Raw genomic sequence first — 18,010 nt, forward strand, 5'->3', positions numbered from 1 at the left:
GAGTGCGAAAAAGGGTCAATGTTTTTGATTGAATCTAGAGAAGAACACATCCTGTGAAGAGGCTCGCGGAACCCAATGTTGCAATTTTCAATGGACTAGCGCGCCAGACTTGTGACCGAGACGCACCGGGGAGGGGTAAAATATAGTACCACACCGCAACGCCCGTGTGACACCTTATAGCTCGAAATAATTGCGGTGCGGCGCCGCATCGCACCGTTACCGCATCGTGCGGCCGCGCTCTTACGGTAACTTCGTGTGAAAGGCTGGTAGGTGTTAGCTGATTAGTAACAGGGTGGTTTATGCGTACAGGAGCCGCGGTGCGGCCGTCGGCTGGCGTGGTAACTCTAGCGTTGTCCCCATTTGTACCCGCAGCGGCACTCTTGGGAGCCCGGTTCCGAGCTGAATCTAGTTGCCTCCTTCCAGACTCCAATGGCAATCTTGACCCCGAAGCGCCATCACCCGCTAACATGGGGAGGCGGCGCTCCAGGGCCGTTCTTTACCAGCTTTCAGGACATTACAAACCAGATAAAATGAAGACAAAATTAAAACTCAACAATGTCAGTAAGGTATCCCGAGCTTCCTACTAACCTCTGGCTATGGAATATTACACTATCTATATATTATATATAAACAAATGATTAATTTTTAGAATTTGCTACACTCGTCCGATCCACCGCTTCCAGAATACAAAACGTCTGCTATAAAAAAGTCTAAATTTATTATCTCGCATTATGGCGTTTTTAAAACCTTCTGGGATTGGTTAATCCTAATAGCAACGTTTTATGTTGCGGTTGTTGTCCCGTATAATGCCAGTTTCGTTGACGAGGGACATCCAAGAATAAGCGTCACGAGCGATGTTATTGTGGAAGCACTTTTTATTATAGGCAAGTATTCAAGACTCGTATTACTATAAAATTTATTAGAGAATTTATTATTTTTCTTAATTCTATACTTTTGTCACTATGTGAATTAAATAAATATGGCATAAAGTTATAATATTAAACTATTAACACTTCAACATTCGTCATTCATAAATTCATTGACTTACAAAAAATCTTTGCGTATTCCTAGCTAACATAAATTATATACAACAAAGAACAATTATACTAAACATTTAGCCAAAGATGGAATATATAATATAAACGAAAAGGTACAAATATATACAATATGGTGTACTCATGATGGAGATCCTATAATAATTCTTAATACTTAGAAGTCCATATCTTAAACGCTAATTAATCACAGAGTACATTAAACTCCAAGTAATTATAATTATTGCCTCCAGATATTGTCCTCAACTTTCGCACGACGTTTGTAAGCAAGAAAGGAGAAGTGGTGTCAGACTCAAAGGCAATAGCTCTTAATTATATACGATCTTGGTTCGTGGTCGATCTCCTGGCCGCACTCCCTTTTGACCTACTTTACGCATCAGATGTATACAGTAAGGTAAGCATAATTACGATTCCAATATAACATGGAAATAAATTTGCAATTAACAGAATGTATACAGAACAACGTTGTTTCTAAATCTCATAGAATCGTCTATTATATTTATAATTGGTCCATAATAAATTGAAAGCCATCTGACAGTTGACAATTAATATGATTGTCAACTGTCAGATATAGAATTTAAAACAAGAAATTGATTATCGTTAGGCGATTTTATTTCTGGTCCATTTAAATTTTGTCTAGCCCACGTATTCTGGGAAAGGCATAAGCTACTTTGAAACTATCTAGGTGGTAATGTACTGGATAATCGAATGGATTTATTCACCTGATCGGATAGGCGTATAAGATTAAACTATATTCAACTAGCTACCCCTGCGAACTTCGTTTCGCCTTAATGTGACGTTTTTATCTCGCATACGTTTTTAGTAGTGACATACCAACATATGCAATATTATGCCATCCGTCCTTATAGAGACTGTTCGTTTTATCAGACTATAAACTATTAAACAAATCGTTTTTTTAATATCTCTGCTTAAAATCCTTCGTCAGTGTTCAAGGAAAAAAATATACTTGAATTGGTCCAGCCGTTTTCAAGTTTTGACCTAAGCAACACATTTTGCGATTAATTTTTATGTATACATGTGTTGTATCCATAACACATATATTATACTTAACAATAAAACCATGGGTTACTGGCCTATTTGCTTACAATTTTCCTATGTTTATTTAAAAATCATACGTAGTTTTGATTATTGAAGTTTAAAGGATTTACAACGCACATTTGAAATACTGCACACATCTGTATCTTTTATACGTAAGCAAGTTTCGAGTATGTACCTCACTCGCAACTCTATGTACGACGTAATAAGCAAGAATTATAAACATTAGATAAGTAGCAAATTACAATTTTCTAATACATGTGATATAGCCTCTTATGAAACAGCCAGAACTACTTTTAAGCTTGCTGAAAACGTCTCTAACTGTTGGGAAAATCGAGAAACATTACCGTCAACCCATCTTCGTAACAATAATATAAAATAACAGACCAGTGTCGTTCTACAGGCTTCAGCGTACGAGTCTCATCCCTGAAGCCGTAGGTTCTATCCCCGGCTGTTCACTATTGTACTTTCTTTCAATATGTCTGTTTAACATTCGCTCGACTTGTGAAGGAAAACATCCTGAGGAAACTGTCTTGCCGACGATTAAGTCGACGGTGGCGTGTGTCAGTCACAGGAAAGTGATCACCTATTAGATTGACAAATGATCATGAAACAGATACAGTAATCTGAAGCTCCAAGGCTGTATCGCCACTGATTTAAGTTAACAATAATATGTTTTTAACGGTGATATGTAACTTGGCGATTAAAAGGAGTGGCAGAGAGTTTATTGCCAGTTCTTATCTTCCGTTCTACGCCCTTGAGAACTGGCAGTAAATTTAAAATTAGAATCATTTAATATGGATTTCTTTTTGACGTTCATATGTGAACATTTTGATATGTAATGAAAAAATGACTTATTTGATTTGATGAAGACTCACTTTAGTGACTTTTGAAGGAATTTAACTGAAATTCTCGCTTATTGTGAAATTTTTCACAGGAATCGACGCATGGTAACGTTCACCTCGTCAAATTAACACGTCTATTGCGACTGGCCCGACTATTACAGAAAATGGACCGGTATTCACAATATTCAGCTTTGATTCTTACACTACTTATGCTTTCGTTCACATTATTGGCGCATTGGCTTGCTTGTATATGGTTTATTATAGCCGAGAAAGAGATTGAGCATCATAAAAATGAAAGTTGGGATTTGGGTAAGTAAATGATATATTTCAGCTATTCTCCGATTTTTCATTTCGTAGAATTCTGACATTTCTGAATTCTGACACCGAAAAGGGACAAATTTGATCACACATAACAGTAAAAATAAAATGCTATTTTTTATGTTTTACATACAAAATGGTTAATCTAATTGTCAAGGGACACAAACAAAAATAAAAATTATTTCAGTATCACGAACAATATATCATTTTTACTAGTGCGTTTTTTACTGTTAGTGATGAAAAGGAGCGTAATCATCACAAGCCGTTAAACCACTTGTACTATGGAGCATCGCACTTCATAAAATGGATACATTCCAAACTTATATTTTACAAATAAAATGTATGTATAAATGTACTCAGATGTTCAGACTCGTAGTGAAATGGAAATATGTGCCCGGTCAAAAAGGTTTACCATCTGCGACAAGTTAAAAAATTATAGCTGTCAGAATTCAACGGAATTAAAAATCGGAGCATAAATGTGTAATTATCGCGCTTTGAATTAATGGACATTTCGAAAACATTTTGCTACTCATATGTAATGGGCTGTCATATGAAATGTATAGTGCCTCTTGAAGAAAATATAGATTTATTATCCCCTAGGGCAAGATTCAGAGGTCTAGAGGCCTCGACCAACAGAGGGATGCGAGGTCGCGTTTGTCAATCAATAATTTATTGAAACCAAGTAGTTCCTTTCGTATTTAAGAAACATAGAGACATAAACAACAAAGATAGTTTACTAGCGCTTAATTAAAAAAAAAATTTCGAAGACTCTTTTGGCGGTATATCTTTCTTTATTTCTTTCTAAATACCCATTATGTACGAGGGAGTTAATATATACTGGCATAAGGTTTAATAAATAACCAAAAACCCCGTTGGGATACATAAATTTAAATAATGTTATTTATTCGACATTAAATAGCTTAAAGCTAAATGCGACAAAGACAGTTCAATATTCTACATAGCACTCAAAGCTTTCGTGAGTATACTAGCTATTATCATAACATGATAATAGCTAGTATTACATATTTATAGACTAAAATTCAATATTTATGAATTCCATTACATTACCAATCTATTTTTTTATGTTGTTAAGTGAAACCAAACAAGGATTTTATATTAAAAATATACCGTATTTACTAAGAATTGAAGACTGTAAAAGCTCCATCAATCACTCAACGATAACCTACGACTGATGTTAATCAGGGAGCCAATCATAAGCATAGAATCTACGTAAAATTTATGGAAATAAATCCTAAATTACTATTTATTAGAATTATAGGAATTATTAACATTTCATACGAAACTGTTAACGTAATTAATGCTTACAAAATACTTCGCAGCGTCAAGTCACGCTTAAATACTATTTACAATGCCTGAAATAGAAACTTCGCAATTAAATCTTAAACGACGCTATAAGTTCCCTTTTAGAAGTACTTGAAGTGTTTGTGGGTGGATGCGTTATATTAAAATGGATACCTTTAAAAGCACACGTGGGCGGACAATGTCATTTGTGTTGTCAATGTCAATTGGGCATGTCAATCCGATATTGTGAGTGATATGCGCAAATTATTGATTTTAACTTCGTTATAGATAATAAGTGTCTTTTGTTCAAAATTAAAATTAAATTTCTTATGTGATTGTTACTCTAAATACGCTAGAGGTCTCCTTTGTAGTATGGCGTGAAACGCTAAATATTTAAATAATTATTGCCATTAACATATTTAGTGAACAAATGTTCTATATTCTATGCTACAAATATTAAAGCTGGTCTCATTTTTCGCAGACTTCCATTTTTTCTCAATAAATATAAAATAATTTATTTTAAAATTTTTGTGTAAATTACTTCGATCTTCAGAAGATATGTCAAGATTTATTCAAACTATTTACTTAGTTTTTTTTATTACATTAATAAATTAAAAGCAATGATATTATCCTAAATGGGGTAATACTATATATAGTTCGAAACAGTATAGACAACTGATATCTATTGTCTTTGATTTATAGTCTGTTCTGATACAGATGTCTAATTTTAGGATGGATCAACAATTTAGCTGAGAGGTTGAAAATCCCAATAGGAAATATATCGCACAGCGAGAGCTATGTAACAGCATTGTACTTCACATGTTCGTCACTAACAAGTGTGGGTTTTGGAAACGTGTCTGCAAATACTCTACCGGAGAAAATCTTCAGCATATTGGTTATGCTTGTCGGAGGTAAGTTTCTTTACATTAGTGTTCGATTTAAATACTATACATCTTTTTGTTTGTTTCCTTTTAAATTCTTTACAATTGAACACAGAATGAATGGGGACCTTGATTGGAACCCCTCAAAATAAATTCGTTAAACGAAACGTAAATTTTATACTTTTCTCTTAATTATTTTCATATTTCAAGCAGCGTGTATTTCAGAACATGTGAAACGAAACGGAATCCGCTATTTTGAATGTAGATTTTGACAGAATTGACACTGACAGATCCGTTACTTAGAAGTTTACGCGAACAGTTTATATAGTTTAGCTTGTTATATGATATGGGATATACCGGTGTTACATAGGTAGATTATAATTTGCTTAGGTAAGCATTTACTAAACTAACAGGGGCTTGAAAACAAATCACTTTTCGACAGAAGTGACTCACAAACGCTAAACGAATCTGTTTGGCAATGACATTAGCTCACGCATTGTCACGTCACCATTTTCACCAATCCTAAATAAGATCAATGTAATCCGTGCTTACAGAGAATTTAGAAACCTTTTGAGGAGTGCAAAATATTTGTAAATATGTTATTTACATAGGAGTGCAAAATATTTGTAAATATGTTATTTACATATAATTCTGTATTACAAATAATACAGAATTATATGTAAATAACATTCGTATTCTATCGTATGATTGACAAATGATTAATCGTCTGCGTACAACATGTTGATATAGCCTTTCTGGTTTCTTAAAAAAAACGATTCATATAATCTTGGCTAAATAAACTCTGAATTTTCGGGTTTGGACGTTTGATTTGTCATTACAGCAAATAGAAATACCGATGACCTCCTAGATTGCTACCTACTCAATTGTAATAATAATTATTAATAATAATAGCCTTCATTAGTCTGACACATGTTGTGTTTTGGATTTGAGATATGGCAGTTTCCTCACGATGTTTCCCTTCACCGTGCAAGCGAGTGTTAGATGCCCTTATAGACAGAAGTCTATTAAAGCACAGCTGTAGTTTAAAGCTACAACCTCAGTAAAAAGAGTCGCTGAGTCCACCTTTAATATAAATGTGTTAAACGAACGTGATCATATGTATTCTGTTAAGTCCTCGAACTATTAACTTCTCATAAAAAAGAATTTAATTTCAATGCACGAGATCAATATTTGAAATATTGAAATACGATACCAAACTCGACGAAATTGCCATTTCTTTTTAACCTCATTTTTCTTTCCTTTTGACTTGCTTCTTCCGTTTAATGATTCTTCGTATCGAAGACTTACCGATTACAGGTGCTCACAAAATAATAGGTTCATTATTTATTAATTTCGCTACGATCACGTAGGAAATACTCTGTACAATTATTAAATCTTTCATAAATAGTATTAAATTTCAATTGACTGTTAAATAGTTATGAAGATGCTATGGTCAAGTCATGATCGTGTAGATCAGTGATTCTCGGAGCCAACGCTCCACAGGGGGGAACTTAGAATGTTAATTCAAAATAAGGAGCAATTAAAAAATGGACTAGACGTTTTTTCCTATATCTTTTGAATGTATGTCACATTAGCAGAAGAGTTTTAAAAAGACTAAGGTGGCATAAACTGACTGGTGACTGACAAGGCAAACAGTCGTGTAAATTATAGTTTTGACATTATTTATGCAAAAAAACTACCTCTGTAGAACCTCAATCGCAATATAGTATATACATGAAATAATAAAATTTTACGGAATTTTGTACATTCGATATCTAAAGGGATAGAATATAGGATAAACCGGTGAATTTGAATTCTTAATTTAGAGCTGTGGTTCCCAACCTTTTTTGCGCCATGCCGTAGCCTTTCTATAATTATTATTGCCCTTTTAACATACATAAAGTTGATATAAATATATATTGATAGGAGTTAGCCAGAAATCCCTAGGAAAGGAAAGGGAAGGAAATTGTTAATAAAAAACTATATGTTAATTTTCAAAACATAAATTAAAACAAATAAAGTAAAATTCAAATTCCAAATAAATTTTTGAATTGTTTATTGTGGGGCAGCGTGCGCGCCACTTTGGAAAACACTGGACCGACGAAAACAGCCCAAAAACTAGTTGTGATCCGCTTTGTTTTAGAAGAAGAATTCAGTAAATAGGTTGCAGTCAGAATATTTTAGTACACAAATAATACAATCATTTAATCGTTAAACTAATCTTAATTATCTTTTCGTTAAAGAGCTATTAAATATATAAACTATTTCAAAAATATATTACATAGTTAATATGAAAATACTAATAACACGTAATTAAATTTTTCTTAATTTACATTTTTATTCAGCTCTGATGCACGCGGTGGTATTCGGTAATGTCACGGCCATCATACAAAGGATGTACTCACGTCGATCCATGTATCAAAGCAAGTGGCGAGATCTGAAGGACTTCCTAACCATCAACCAAGTCCCTAAGGAACTCAAGCAGCGCATGCAAGACTATTTTCAGACGATGTGGTCTCTCAACCATGGAATTGATATACATGAGGTAATTGGACTGTTATAACGATAGCTAAAATAAATCACTAAGCACATTTGATCACGTTTCAATGCAGTAAATTCTTTATAACCAGAGATATGTGTTTATAGATTAAACAACGCATTTACTCTATTATAGAAGCTAGTGTCAAAGACAAACGTCGGATTCTAAAATCATTTATACTATCATCTCATTTCTAGTTGTGTGCATATTATTTTTCTATCTATTTATTTATTAAACCTTATTCAAATAAATGTAAACCTATTTCTTAAGTAACCTTTGTTTTGTCTATTCGTATTTGACATCTGTCAAATTCAGCTTCGTCATAGATTATAAAACACTTTGTAACACGTTCTTTCCACATAAGGCCTGTTATTACGAACTACGTATGTATACACACTTGTGGGCTTGTGTCTTAAGACTTTACCAGCCTTTGTTTTAAGCTCGAGCATACTTTTCAATCGGGTCAGTATAACGAAGCTTTAGGTTAGCTTTTGCTCTAAAATAATAAATTCATTTTCTAAGAAGAAAACCTGTTTTAAATTACTTTCAGTATTCCACCTCCTTGTACCGAGTATTTCTAGCCTTATTTATAAATCTGTCTGATGCACTGGTAACTGTTACTGTAACGTACTAATCCCTCTCTTGTTAACATAACGTAAACACCATTTGACAGAGAGTGACAAAACAAAGAGTACTTAAGAGTTGAGTGCGGTTTTATTATTTTTATCATTTATGGATACCCCCTTATTTTCTTGATAGTCCATATACTAACTAACATCTAATACAAAAAAAAGCTAACACAATTTATATACATAATGATATTTTTGTACCGCACTCACATTGTTAATGGAACAGTTTGCCCTTGTATCTGTCTGGAGGTTTCTTTTTGGTAGATAATTGTCTATATTCCAGACTAAAAAAAAACATAAGTTTACTATAACGCGAGAAAACTTATAATTATTTTATGGTGAGAGGTATATTTAATTTTTAAAGATATTGAACTATGCTTATCTAAGACATGGTAACGCGGACTTTTTATTAGTTATTGACGTCTACTACAAAAGTATAGGATATCACTTTAAGCTCCTATCAATAGTTTCCGAGTAATCGAGATAAGGATGTTTGTTGGTATTTATTTCACACCTAACTTAACAATTTTTTTATACAGAATATAATGTTCCAATTGTTAAGTTTTTCAAACTGGTCCCAGTAATTTAGGGCCTCTTAATGACAGCAATCTTTAGAATATAGCTATTTACAGTGGAGTAAGGGATAAGACAGTGGTTTCATTCGTAACAATGGAGATTCAAAATATTACTTACGAGGAATTAAGCATTACCAAATGAATTGTCGAATTGGGATTTAGGTTTATTAAATCTCTATTGTTTCCTTTAATTGAATTCGTAGAAATTCAGGTTCAATTTTTACATTTATAAAAAACGTAGCACTAGAGGGGAGCATGAAATGTGCTCTTACTATCTGAGCCCTGTGGTTACAAGCGGTAATTAGGTAATAATGACTAATTTACTTATAAATAATTATATTATTATATTAATTATTTATAATTAATATATATATTATATATAATAAGTAATGCGACTAAGTTAAAACAACTTTTCGGTAATCATAATCTCATCACCATCAGTGTGGAAATAGCTGCCCACTGAAGTATTTCCGAACTAATTCGACTTAGGGTCCTTCTATAAAAGAGCGTACCAACACTTAAAAGACCGGCAACGCATTCGCGAGCCATCCAAAATTGAATGCCCATGCAGCGCGGTATCACTTAAGGCCAGACGAGATAAAAGATAACACCGCTTATGCTGTGTTCTATAAAAAATAGATATTATTTATAAAAATATTGTAATACAGATGAATTTAATAAGATTGATTTGTGAGTGCTTTGGCCCTTCTAAAACCTAGTTATTCGAGCGTTAGCTTTTAGATTGTATTATTATAGATTTATTAATTTACTCAAGTAATCCATTAGTAAATTACTGTGTGTAATAGGATAATTCTTGAATTGAACTTTACATTACATATTCTATAATAAAAAATTTAAAAAATCAGTGGCACTACAACCTCTTTAGGTCTTGGCCTCAGATTTCTGAATCTGTTTCATGATCAAGTTTTAAATCTAATCGGCAAGTTGGTGATCAGCCTCCTGAGACACGTCGTCGACTTTTTGGGTCTAAGACATGTCGGTTTCCTCACGATGTTTTCCTTCACCGTTCGAGCAAATGTTAAAATGCGCACATAGAAAGAAAGTCCATTGGTGCACAGCCGGGGATCGAACCTACGACCTTAGGTATAAGAGTCGCACGCTGGAGCCACTAAGCCAACACTGCTCTTACATTTTCTTTAATATCTCGTCAAATTTTTTCGCAAATTAAATGAGATGGAAACACAAAGCAAATTTTATCTGCATCATCTCATTTTTATGAAAGGGTAATAATTCATTACGCCTATACAAATTTTAATCGCTAATTTGAAGGGTTTTGAACCGACTTGAGAGATGAAACTTATACATTCAGAAATTATGAATTTGTTAAATGTGTGTTTGTTGTACACATATACTTTTCACAGTGATATAAATATGTTTTGTAGATTCGATGACTCGGATTTACAAGTTAATTTTATAGTTCAATAATCGAAACTGTAAATTAATGATATAAAAATATTATAAACATTAAAACAATATTTGTTTTGTCACCTTTTTTTGGTGCTTACCAAGGAAATATAAAATAGAGATACCTACCGTAGGAAAGTCTCACCCCATCAACAATGAACATAAAAAAGGAAATATTTTATGGTAAAAAGTTAAAACATTCTAACATGTAGACATAGTAGACCAAACTTGTGGAACCAGTTGCTCACTGAAGTATTTTCATACCAATTCAACCAAGACCAATAAAAGAGCGTATCAATACATAAATGGCCGCCAACGCATTAGAGAGCCCTCTGACATTGAGTGTCTATGGACGGAAGATTAGATTTTTATTTGTTCTATGTAAAAAACAGGATTATCGCTATAAGTATTACTCAATAAATACAATTATAAAAGAAACAGAATACTAAACACCCTAAAGATAACCAAAAAGATGTTTGCAGATACATTATTTCTACATCGAATCGAACTAATATATTTAAAAAAGTAAAATGGGAATGTAAGTGTCTTTTTTCTTGAGTGTCTCAAGACGGGGGACTAACTTTATTCCATATAAATACTTGAATATAGGGGCTCCTTTGTTTAGGAAAGAAGCAATTTAATTTTTAAAACGAATATATATTCATATTTTGTAGACCCTGAAAGAATTCCCTGAAGAACTAAGAGGCGACGTATCACTACATTTACATAGAGAAATCCTGTCTCTTCCCATATTCGAATCAGCTTCGCAAGGCTGCCTCAAACTCCTATCTCTACATATAAGGAACAATTTCTGTGCACCAGGCGAATACCTCGTTCACAAAGGCGACGCATTATCATACATTCACTATATTTGTAACGGCTCAATGGAGGTGATGCAGAACGATATGGTTGTTGCAATATTGGGTAAGTAACACAAATATCAGATTCAACAGAACTTAGTGCTGTTAAAATTGTTAGTATTAAACATATATTGTATGACGTATTTTATAGCCAGTAGTCATTTAAGTGCTTCTCAAACTCTTTTATTTTAATCCACGAACAAAAGCTTAGTTAAAGCTCCATCTATAGCAAAAAGTTTCCTTAAATAAACACATGATTTTTTGTCTTATCTGATATTAGACGCATGGCGTAAAACTCGAATTTATTCGTGGCGAAAATATAATTTGATTCAGATTGGAAGGCATCCAAAGCTTATCACATGTTAACCAGATTATCAATATTACATAGAAATGCTAAATATTACAGCACCTATATTTCTGTATATAAATCTTATAAAATTTGTTTAAATTTTTATGGTAGTAAATGTAATTTAGAATCAATTTAAAATATTTTCTGTTGACGTTGATAATGTAATGTGTTTCATATGTTAGCTAGCCAGGTGTAAACGTATAACGTATTGAACATTTTTAAACGCAATTTAACAACATATTTAACACGTTTGTATAAATTCCATAGGAAAAGGAGATTTGGTGGGTTGTGACATGAACACACACCTGCAAGCCTACAACGGGACCGGGACCACACAGTCAAATAACGCCGACGTAGTTGTCAAATCAAGCAGTGACGTAAAGGTATAACATCCACTTGGAACTTTGAATAATTAAGCGAACGATAATGTACTAAGTTTAATATTACAGGCGCTCACCTACTGTGATCTTAAGTGCATTAACATGATTGGCCTCGCTGAAGTATTAAGGTTGTATCCGGAATATCAGCAAGAATTTATACACGATATACAACATGACCTGACATATAACCTGCGGGAGGGCTACGAAGCCGAACAAGACTCTGATGGGAATGGTCATCCATCTCTAACACTGCCTTCGATATCTGAAGACGATGAGAACGCTGCTGAGGATCAGACCCTATCACCTAAAAAGCCTTTAGTTTCCAGCACTAGTAGTCCGCGGCACGCGCGTTTCAGGTAATGGGATGTTTCTATTAGTATTTGACAATTTCAAAGGAAATATATTTCATTCGGTTTATTAGTGCATTTTTCAGTGCAGTTCTTTCAAAGTGTGCTTACGTATATTTATTAAAAATATTAGCTATTTAAAACAAACCTTTTTCAGATCGGACGGTCAAGCTCGATTATCACACAGAGAATTACGTGAGAGAATTGAGCGACAACGTTCCGTAGCAACACCGAAGATGTCGAGAGCAGATTCTTTGGAAGGTTTAAATTTAGAAATACGTTCGTCTGTAGAAAGACTCGATACACAGGTGTCCAGTTTACATCATGACGTCGCCGCTCTGAGCATGGAGGTAAACACTGACCTAATAAACCAAGACACATGGCAGATACAGATGTATTGAACAATACTATACAAATAAATCATCAATACGTTTTTTTATAAATAAATCGTAAAATATTTTGCTAAGCTCAAAACTCAAAAACGGCATTCGAGCATTTTTATTATAGATTTTCGCGAACTTTATTCATAAAGTTCACGAAATACACGACGCAGTATGAACGTTAACAGAAAAGATGTTAAATTGGTTCTTTTACATTTACTACCAGTTCGCAAGTCAAGGGTGTAAAGCTGGCAAGAAGAACTGGCAAGAAACTCTCCGCCATTTTAATCGCTGTTTTCAGTGATACAAATTGTTTGAACTGGAGAAAATCAATCCCAAAGATTACAATCATTTAAATATTCGTTAAATTTATAAAAAACCTTATTGATTAATTTACGTTTGACGAGAGCTTCGATTTTATTCAGTGATAATTCTCTAATTGGCAGTTGGTTATAAAAACGAGTTAGGTAGTACTGTTGTTTACCATTTGTTTTAAACTCGTTTATATTTCTTGTACATACAACAAGGCTTCAAAAATATTTAAACTACATAGTGTCATAATACTTAATTCCGTACCGACTCCCTCGGGTCAATAGTACTTTAAAGTACTTTTTACACTTAAAAACATAAAATTGTATGATATCACAAAACATACAATAAAGTAACTTTTTTCTTTTGACTTTTAATATAGTATAAAAGACCAGTGTTATTAATCATTAAACGAGTAATATACCTGTTCTCACAGCACCTAAATGTGCAGGTACGAACGGCAATTCAGGCTCTACAGGAAATGACTGGTCCCGTGTGGCATGCAGCTCATTCCAATCCCAATTTACAGTGGAATGCGCCTCCAAACCAGCTCGCTCGGAGTTGCAGTCATCCGCCTGACGTATTTTGTTGGGATCAGGTATATTATTTAGATTAATTATGTATATTAGCAAAATCGATTAGCTAAAGAGAATAACGTCCCAATGTCTTAAAAGCTATATTGCTTAAGTTCTAATGTAATTGATGTGTATGTGTAAGTGTATTAAATTTGTGATGTCATATTTTCTTGAATTTTTAGGCATACACATTGTTTTAGAATTTATATATAAATAAATAAATAAATAAAATTAAAAGGCCGGCAACGCACTCGCGAGCCCTCTGGCATAGAGAATGTCTTTGACTGTATCACTTAATATCGGATGAGCCTCCTACCCGTTTGCCCCCTGATAAACATCTAAAACGTTTGAAGTCAAAGATCTTCAATTGCGGGACATACATAAGCTCCTTCCACTCTCATAAAATTCTCCATACACTTAGCTCGTGATTTTCACGTGCCGTAATTTATATATAATATACTTAATAATCGAGAGAAGCTTAAATATATATTTAAAAAAAACTAATGATAAATATAGTATAAATAGGTTTTATTAGGTGCTTATAACAACGTATCCTCAAAATTAATTGAAGTCGATCTCCAATGCTTAATATATAATTTATAAATCATTAACGATTAATAATAGCACACTTATATCGCTTTTTGAATTGAATTTACAGCAAGAAAGGCCAAGCACCCCGGAACGGCCAAAAATAAACCGATGTACGCAAACAGATCCTTTCTTAAACTGTGTTACACAATATATCATGGAACATCCGGCCACGGTAATGTTGCTCCTTGGCTTGGATCCTATGGCCAACCTGACACCAGTGATGACGCCACCCGTTCCATACTACGATTCTCACGGTAGGCGACCAAGTGGCCTGGAACAGATAGCGGAGTCAGAAAACGGTAGCCAGTCTCCGTCCAGTACTGTCGAATCCTGTGCAAGTCCCACCGGAAGTGTCAAATGCAACGTGCCAGAGACAAAAAAGTTTTCCGATAAAGATTCTAAAGGTATAAGACGGAATAGGTATTCCGCGAGTGATATATGTGAAGTGACTGAACGATTGCTTCCGACAAAATCGGCAAATCAAAGTTCATATAGTCTAAAAAATAATAACTGTTAAGTGATATTCCAGTATGCTCATTAGTAAATAATTCAATTCTCGGTGTTAGTTTTGATCGAACGATGTTTTAATATTATCCAAACATATTTTTCTGTACATATCAGGTGTACTGTTGACACAAGCTGTTTATTTGTCTAGTCATTAAGATTAAATTTATGTATATAAAAGTTCTTTAGATGTGTTAATACAATAATCCTTGAAAATTGTTTATATAAACGAGTATCTTGGTAATATTATCTATGAATGCCAGTTGTTTTCTTCGACTTTTGTCACATATTGGTAGAGACGGGGAACTCTGCAAAATTATATTACTGTCCTAAGTCACAAACACTGACTGCGCCCTGTGTATTTTCTTTATTCGACTGATCTTTCTTGACAAGTGACATCTGACAGTGTTCATGATTTCTCTAAATATTTTTATAGAAACGGATTTGCGCCAATGCGCTTTATATTTATAAAAGAGAGTTGTTGAACTGGCTCAGTAAGTTAGCGCCATGCAAAGAAAGGGCCATGCAGCGCGATGGTGGTGGTGCTAGTTCTGTTGTTCATGAACTGTAGACTAAATATTTGTGAATAATAAAATATTTATTATTATTATATTATTTTGACGTTTTTATTTTCAAAAAATTTAATTGTACGTGTTTAATAATCACAAATAGCTTCAGCGTCTATGTGTCACATGCAGTTCCATCTGTGATAATTCGGCCTGAATTGAACACACCAACTTGAAATTTGATGATTAAATCCGTAATAAAAGATAAAAATTGAAGTTGAATTAGTCTATGGTTACCATGACAGAGGCAGATATAATCACAGCTGAAATTATTAGTATGTTTGTTTTGTTTTTTGTACATCGGAATTAGCACTAAAACCTTAAATAAAAATTTAACTCATCAAAATTTCTTAATGTGCCAAATATGGAATAACGTCTTCCTCAACAAAATATAGTATTATGCAAGAACTGTGTGTTGACTACAATTTAAATTGTATCTGTAACACAAGCCAATAAAAGTTCCATAAACAATATTAATACCATAGATTCAAAACTAATTTGAACTAAACAGATATGTATCAGTTTCACAGTAATTTTAAAATTCTATAGTGCAGTTTCAACGGTTGTCAATTCTGCATAAATCCATATTAATGTAATGAAATATCAATTAAAATATATACGACTTATTAATTTGAATATTATGAATATTTTCAGGCCTAAATCACCAAAATATACGCCAGGTTAGCCTTTTTTAATAGTTATTTCTGCATACATATTTTCACCTTCTTAAATTAAATTGTAAACTTGATAAACTTTAAGAATGAAACGCTTACTAGTGTAAATAGTTTATATCTATGTGTATATCTCTATTATAGAGTCAATAAATGTGATATGTCGAGAAATTATTAAAGATATATAGTGCCTAAATTCTTGTTTATTACTCCAATAACTTCTTAAAAATACCACATATTTATAAAATTAAATCAGTCTTCTTGGTTTAAAAGTTAAAGTCCAGACAGCGACGATAGACTTTCCTATGTTTTGGAAGACTTACTTGTGTAAAATCCTACCTAAAAAAACTTGTACAAACCACGAAGCACTGTTTCAACAAAGTCGGATATTCATCACAGCGTAAATAGACATAGTAATTCAGTTAGATACTGAAAACAGTTAAGCCGAACTGATTTAGTTTTATAAATGTATTTTAAATAATATATTTATAAGCGGTAATTGCATATCTTTTAACCTATATTTTTTGTATATACAATTTGTTTTTCTCTCGTAGTACAAAGTATTAGTAATAAAAAGTTCAATAAAGACAAATTGATGTTTATAAATGTCGTTTTATTTAATTTTAAATATTATTTTGACAGCTATTTAATATTAGATTGAAACACTCACACACATTCCATCGATTTTTAAAAACAAAATGTTTACTATCACAGCTTCTAAATCTATTCTAAGCTGAAACCGAAAATATTATTCTGGTGCAGCAGCAATTTATAATAGTTATTAAATTGCAAGTTTCTCAAATCATAAATGTGTCAAATGGAAGTAGACCAGTGTCGATAATTTTTGAAACCAAAAAAAATTACAGTAGGATGAAACCCATTAGAAATGCAGGGGAATATGATCAAAATGAAAGGAAAAATAAATTACGGTCGATCCGAGTTCGGGAAGTGGGAGGGGGGTGACTTTTAAGGGGGAAAAATTGTTTATCTTGATTTCCGGCGAAACTACCAGTCCTATGGAAAAAAGTTAAATGGCAAAGTTGTAGGTCATAAAAAGATCTACAACTTTGGTACTTACAATTTTTTCACATAACCTCAAAATTTAGGTGAAAAATTCAAAAAACCAAGTTTTTGGTTTTTTATTTATATCTTTTTTAAAAAGTTTTTTTTTTCTACGAAATTTGGTGAAAACTTACCTTATTAGGTCCCAAATATACTGTAATTTATTTGATTAAAAATATTTATTTTTTCGCCTCATTTTAACTTAATATCAAAAAAACACCCTAATTTTCAATCGAAAATTCTGACGTCAAAATTTCAGCTTTTTTCAAAAAGTTTGGAGGCTTTTTGTTCGTTGAAATGTCTACTTTTTGATGGTGTAAAAAAAAATATACATTACCATAGGAAATATTATTAGAAAATGCAAAATATTGAAAAAACCTCAAATTCGAAAATTTTCTTTTAATTATGTACAATTTTGAGGTATTTATTAAAATTTACACTTTAATTACTCAAAAAACGTAAGATTTCATGCTTCATTGATAAACGAAAAAATTGCAAATTAAAATATACTTCTATAATTAACAAACAAATAAGTTAATAAAGTTAATATTTAATAAGACATCTACAATATTTTGAAAAAGTTGTAGAATCTTCTGTAAATAATATTTGTAGATGCCTATTTATTGCTGTTTTAAGATAATTTATATACCTGAGTGACCTTCGGTGAATTTTAGCCCAGTGTAAGTTATTTCATTGAGAAGTGGGGATGGACCTAGGAGGGTCTGGGCCTAATTGCTACCTGCTATTTCGTAGCAGCTGTAAAAACCGTTAGCCAGTATTCGAGATACAGAGTA

The 18,010-nt window shown here is 32.9% G+C and overlaps 1 protein-coding gene across 6 annotated transcripts in view; it reads left to right on the top strand.

Moving 5' to 3' along the window:
• LOC110994621 (potassium voltage-gated channel subfamily H member 8) overlaps nucleotides 1-16,719 on the top strand; it is a 68,793-nt gene extending 52,074 nt beyond the window's left edge. Inside the window, exons 5-16 of one of the 6 annotated variants that reach the window (XM_022261388.2) lie at nucleotides 310-566; nucleotides 650-884; nucleotides 1,286-1,446; nucleotides 3,046-3,262; nucleotides 5,305-5,484; nucleotides 7,800-7,999; nucleotides 11,297-11,546; nucleotides 12,099-12,214; nucleotides 12,281-12,567; nucleotides 12,716-12,908; nucleotides 13,699-13,845; nucleotides 14,481-16,719. In XM_022261388.2, coding sequence (XP_022117080.1) covers nucleotides 310-566; nucleotides 650-884; nucleotides 1,286-1,446; nucleotides 3,046-3,262; nucleotides 5,305-5,484; nucleotides 7,800-7,999; nucleotides 11,297-11,546; nucleotides 12,099-12,214; nucleotides 12,281-12,567; nucleotides 12,716-12,908; nucleotides 13,699-13,845; nucleotides 14,481-14,930 — 2,693 coding nt within the window. In that variant the 3' untranslated portion in view covers nucleotides 14,931-16,719. The remainder of the gene's footprint in view (nucleotides 1-309; nucleotides 567-649; nucleotides 885-1,285; nucleotides 1,447-3,045; nucleotides 3,263-5,304; nucleotides 5,485-7,799; nucleotides 8,000-11,296; nucleotides 11,547-12,098; nucleotides 12,215-12,280; nucleotides 12,568-12,715; nucleotides 12,909-13,698; nucleotides 13,846-14,480) is intronic. The other 5 variants (XM_022261389.2, XM_022261391.2, XM_022261392.2 and 2 more) reach the window with 5 other exon arrangements.
• The last annotated feature ends 1,291 nt before the right edge of the window (nucleotides 16,720-18,010 follow it).

Source organism: Pieris rapae, chromosome 7 (genome assembly GCF_905147795.1).
Source record: "Pieris rapae chromosome 7, ilPieRapa1.1, whole genome shotgun sequence".
Lineage (NCBI taxonomy): Eukaryota > Metazoa > Arthropoda > Insecta > Lepidoptera > Pieridae > Pieris > Pieris rapae.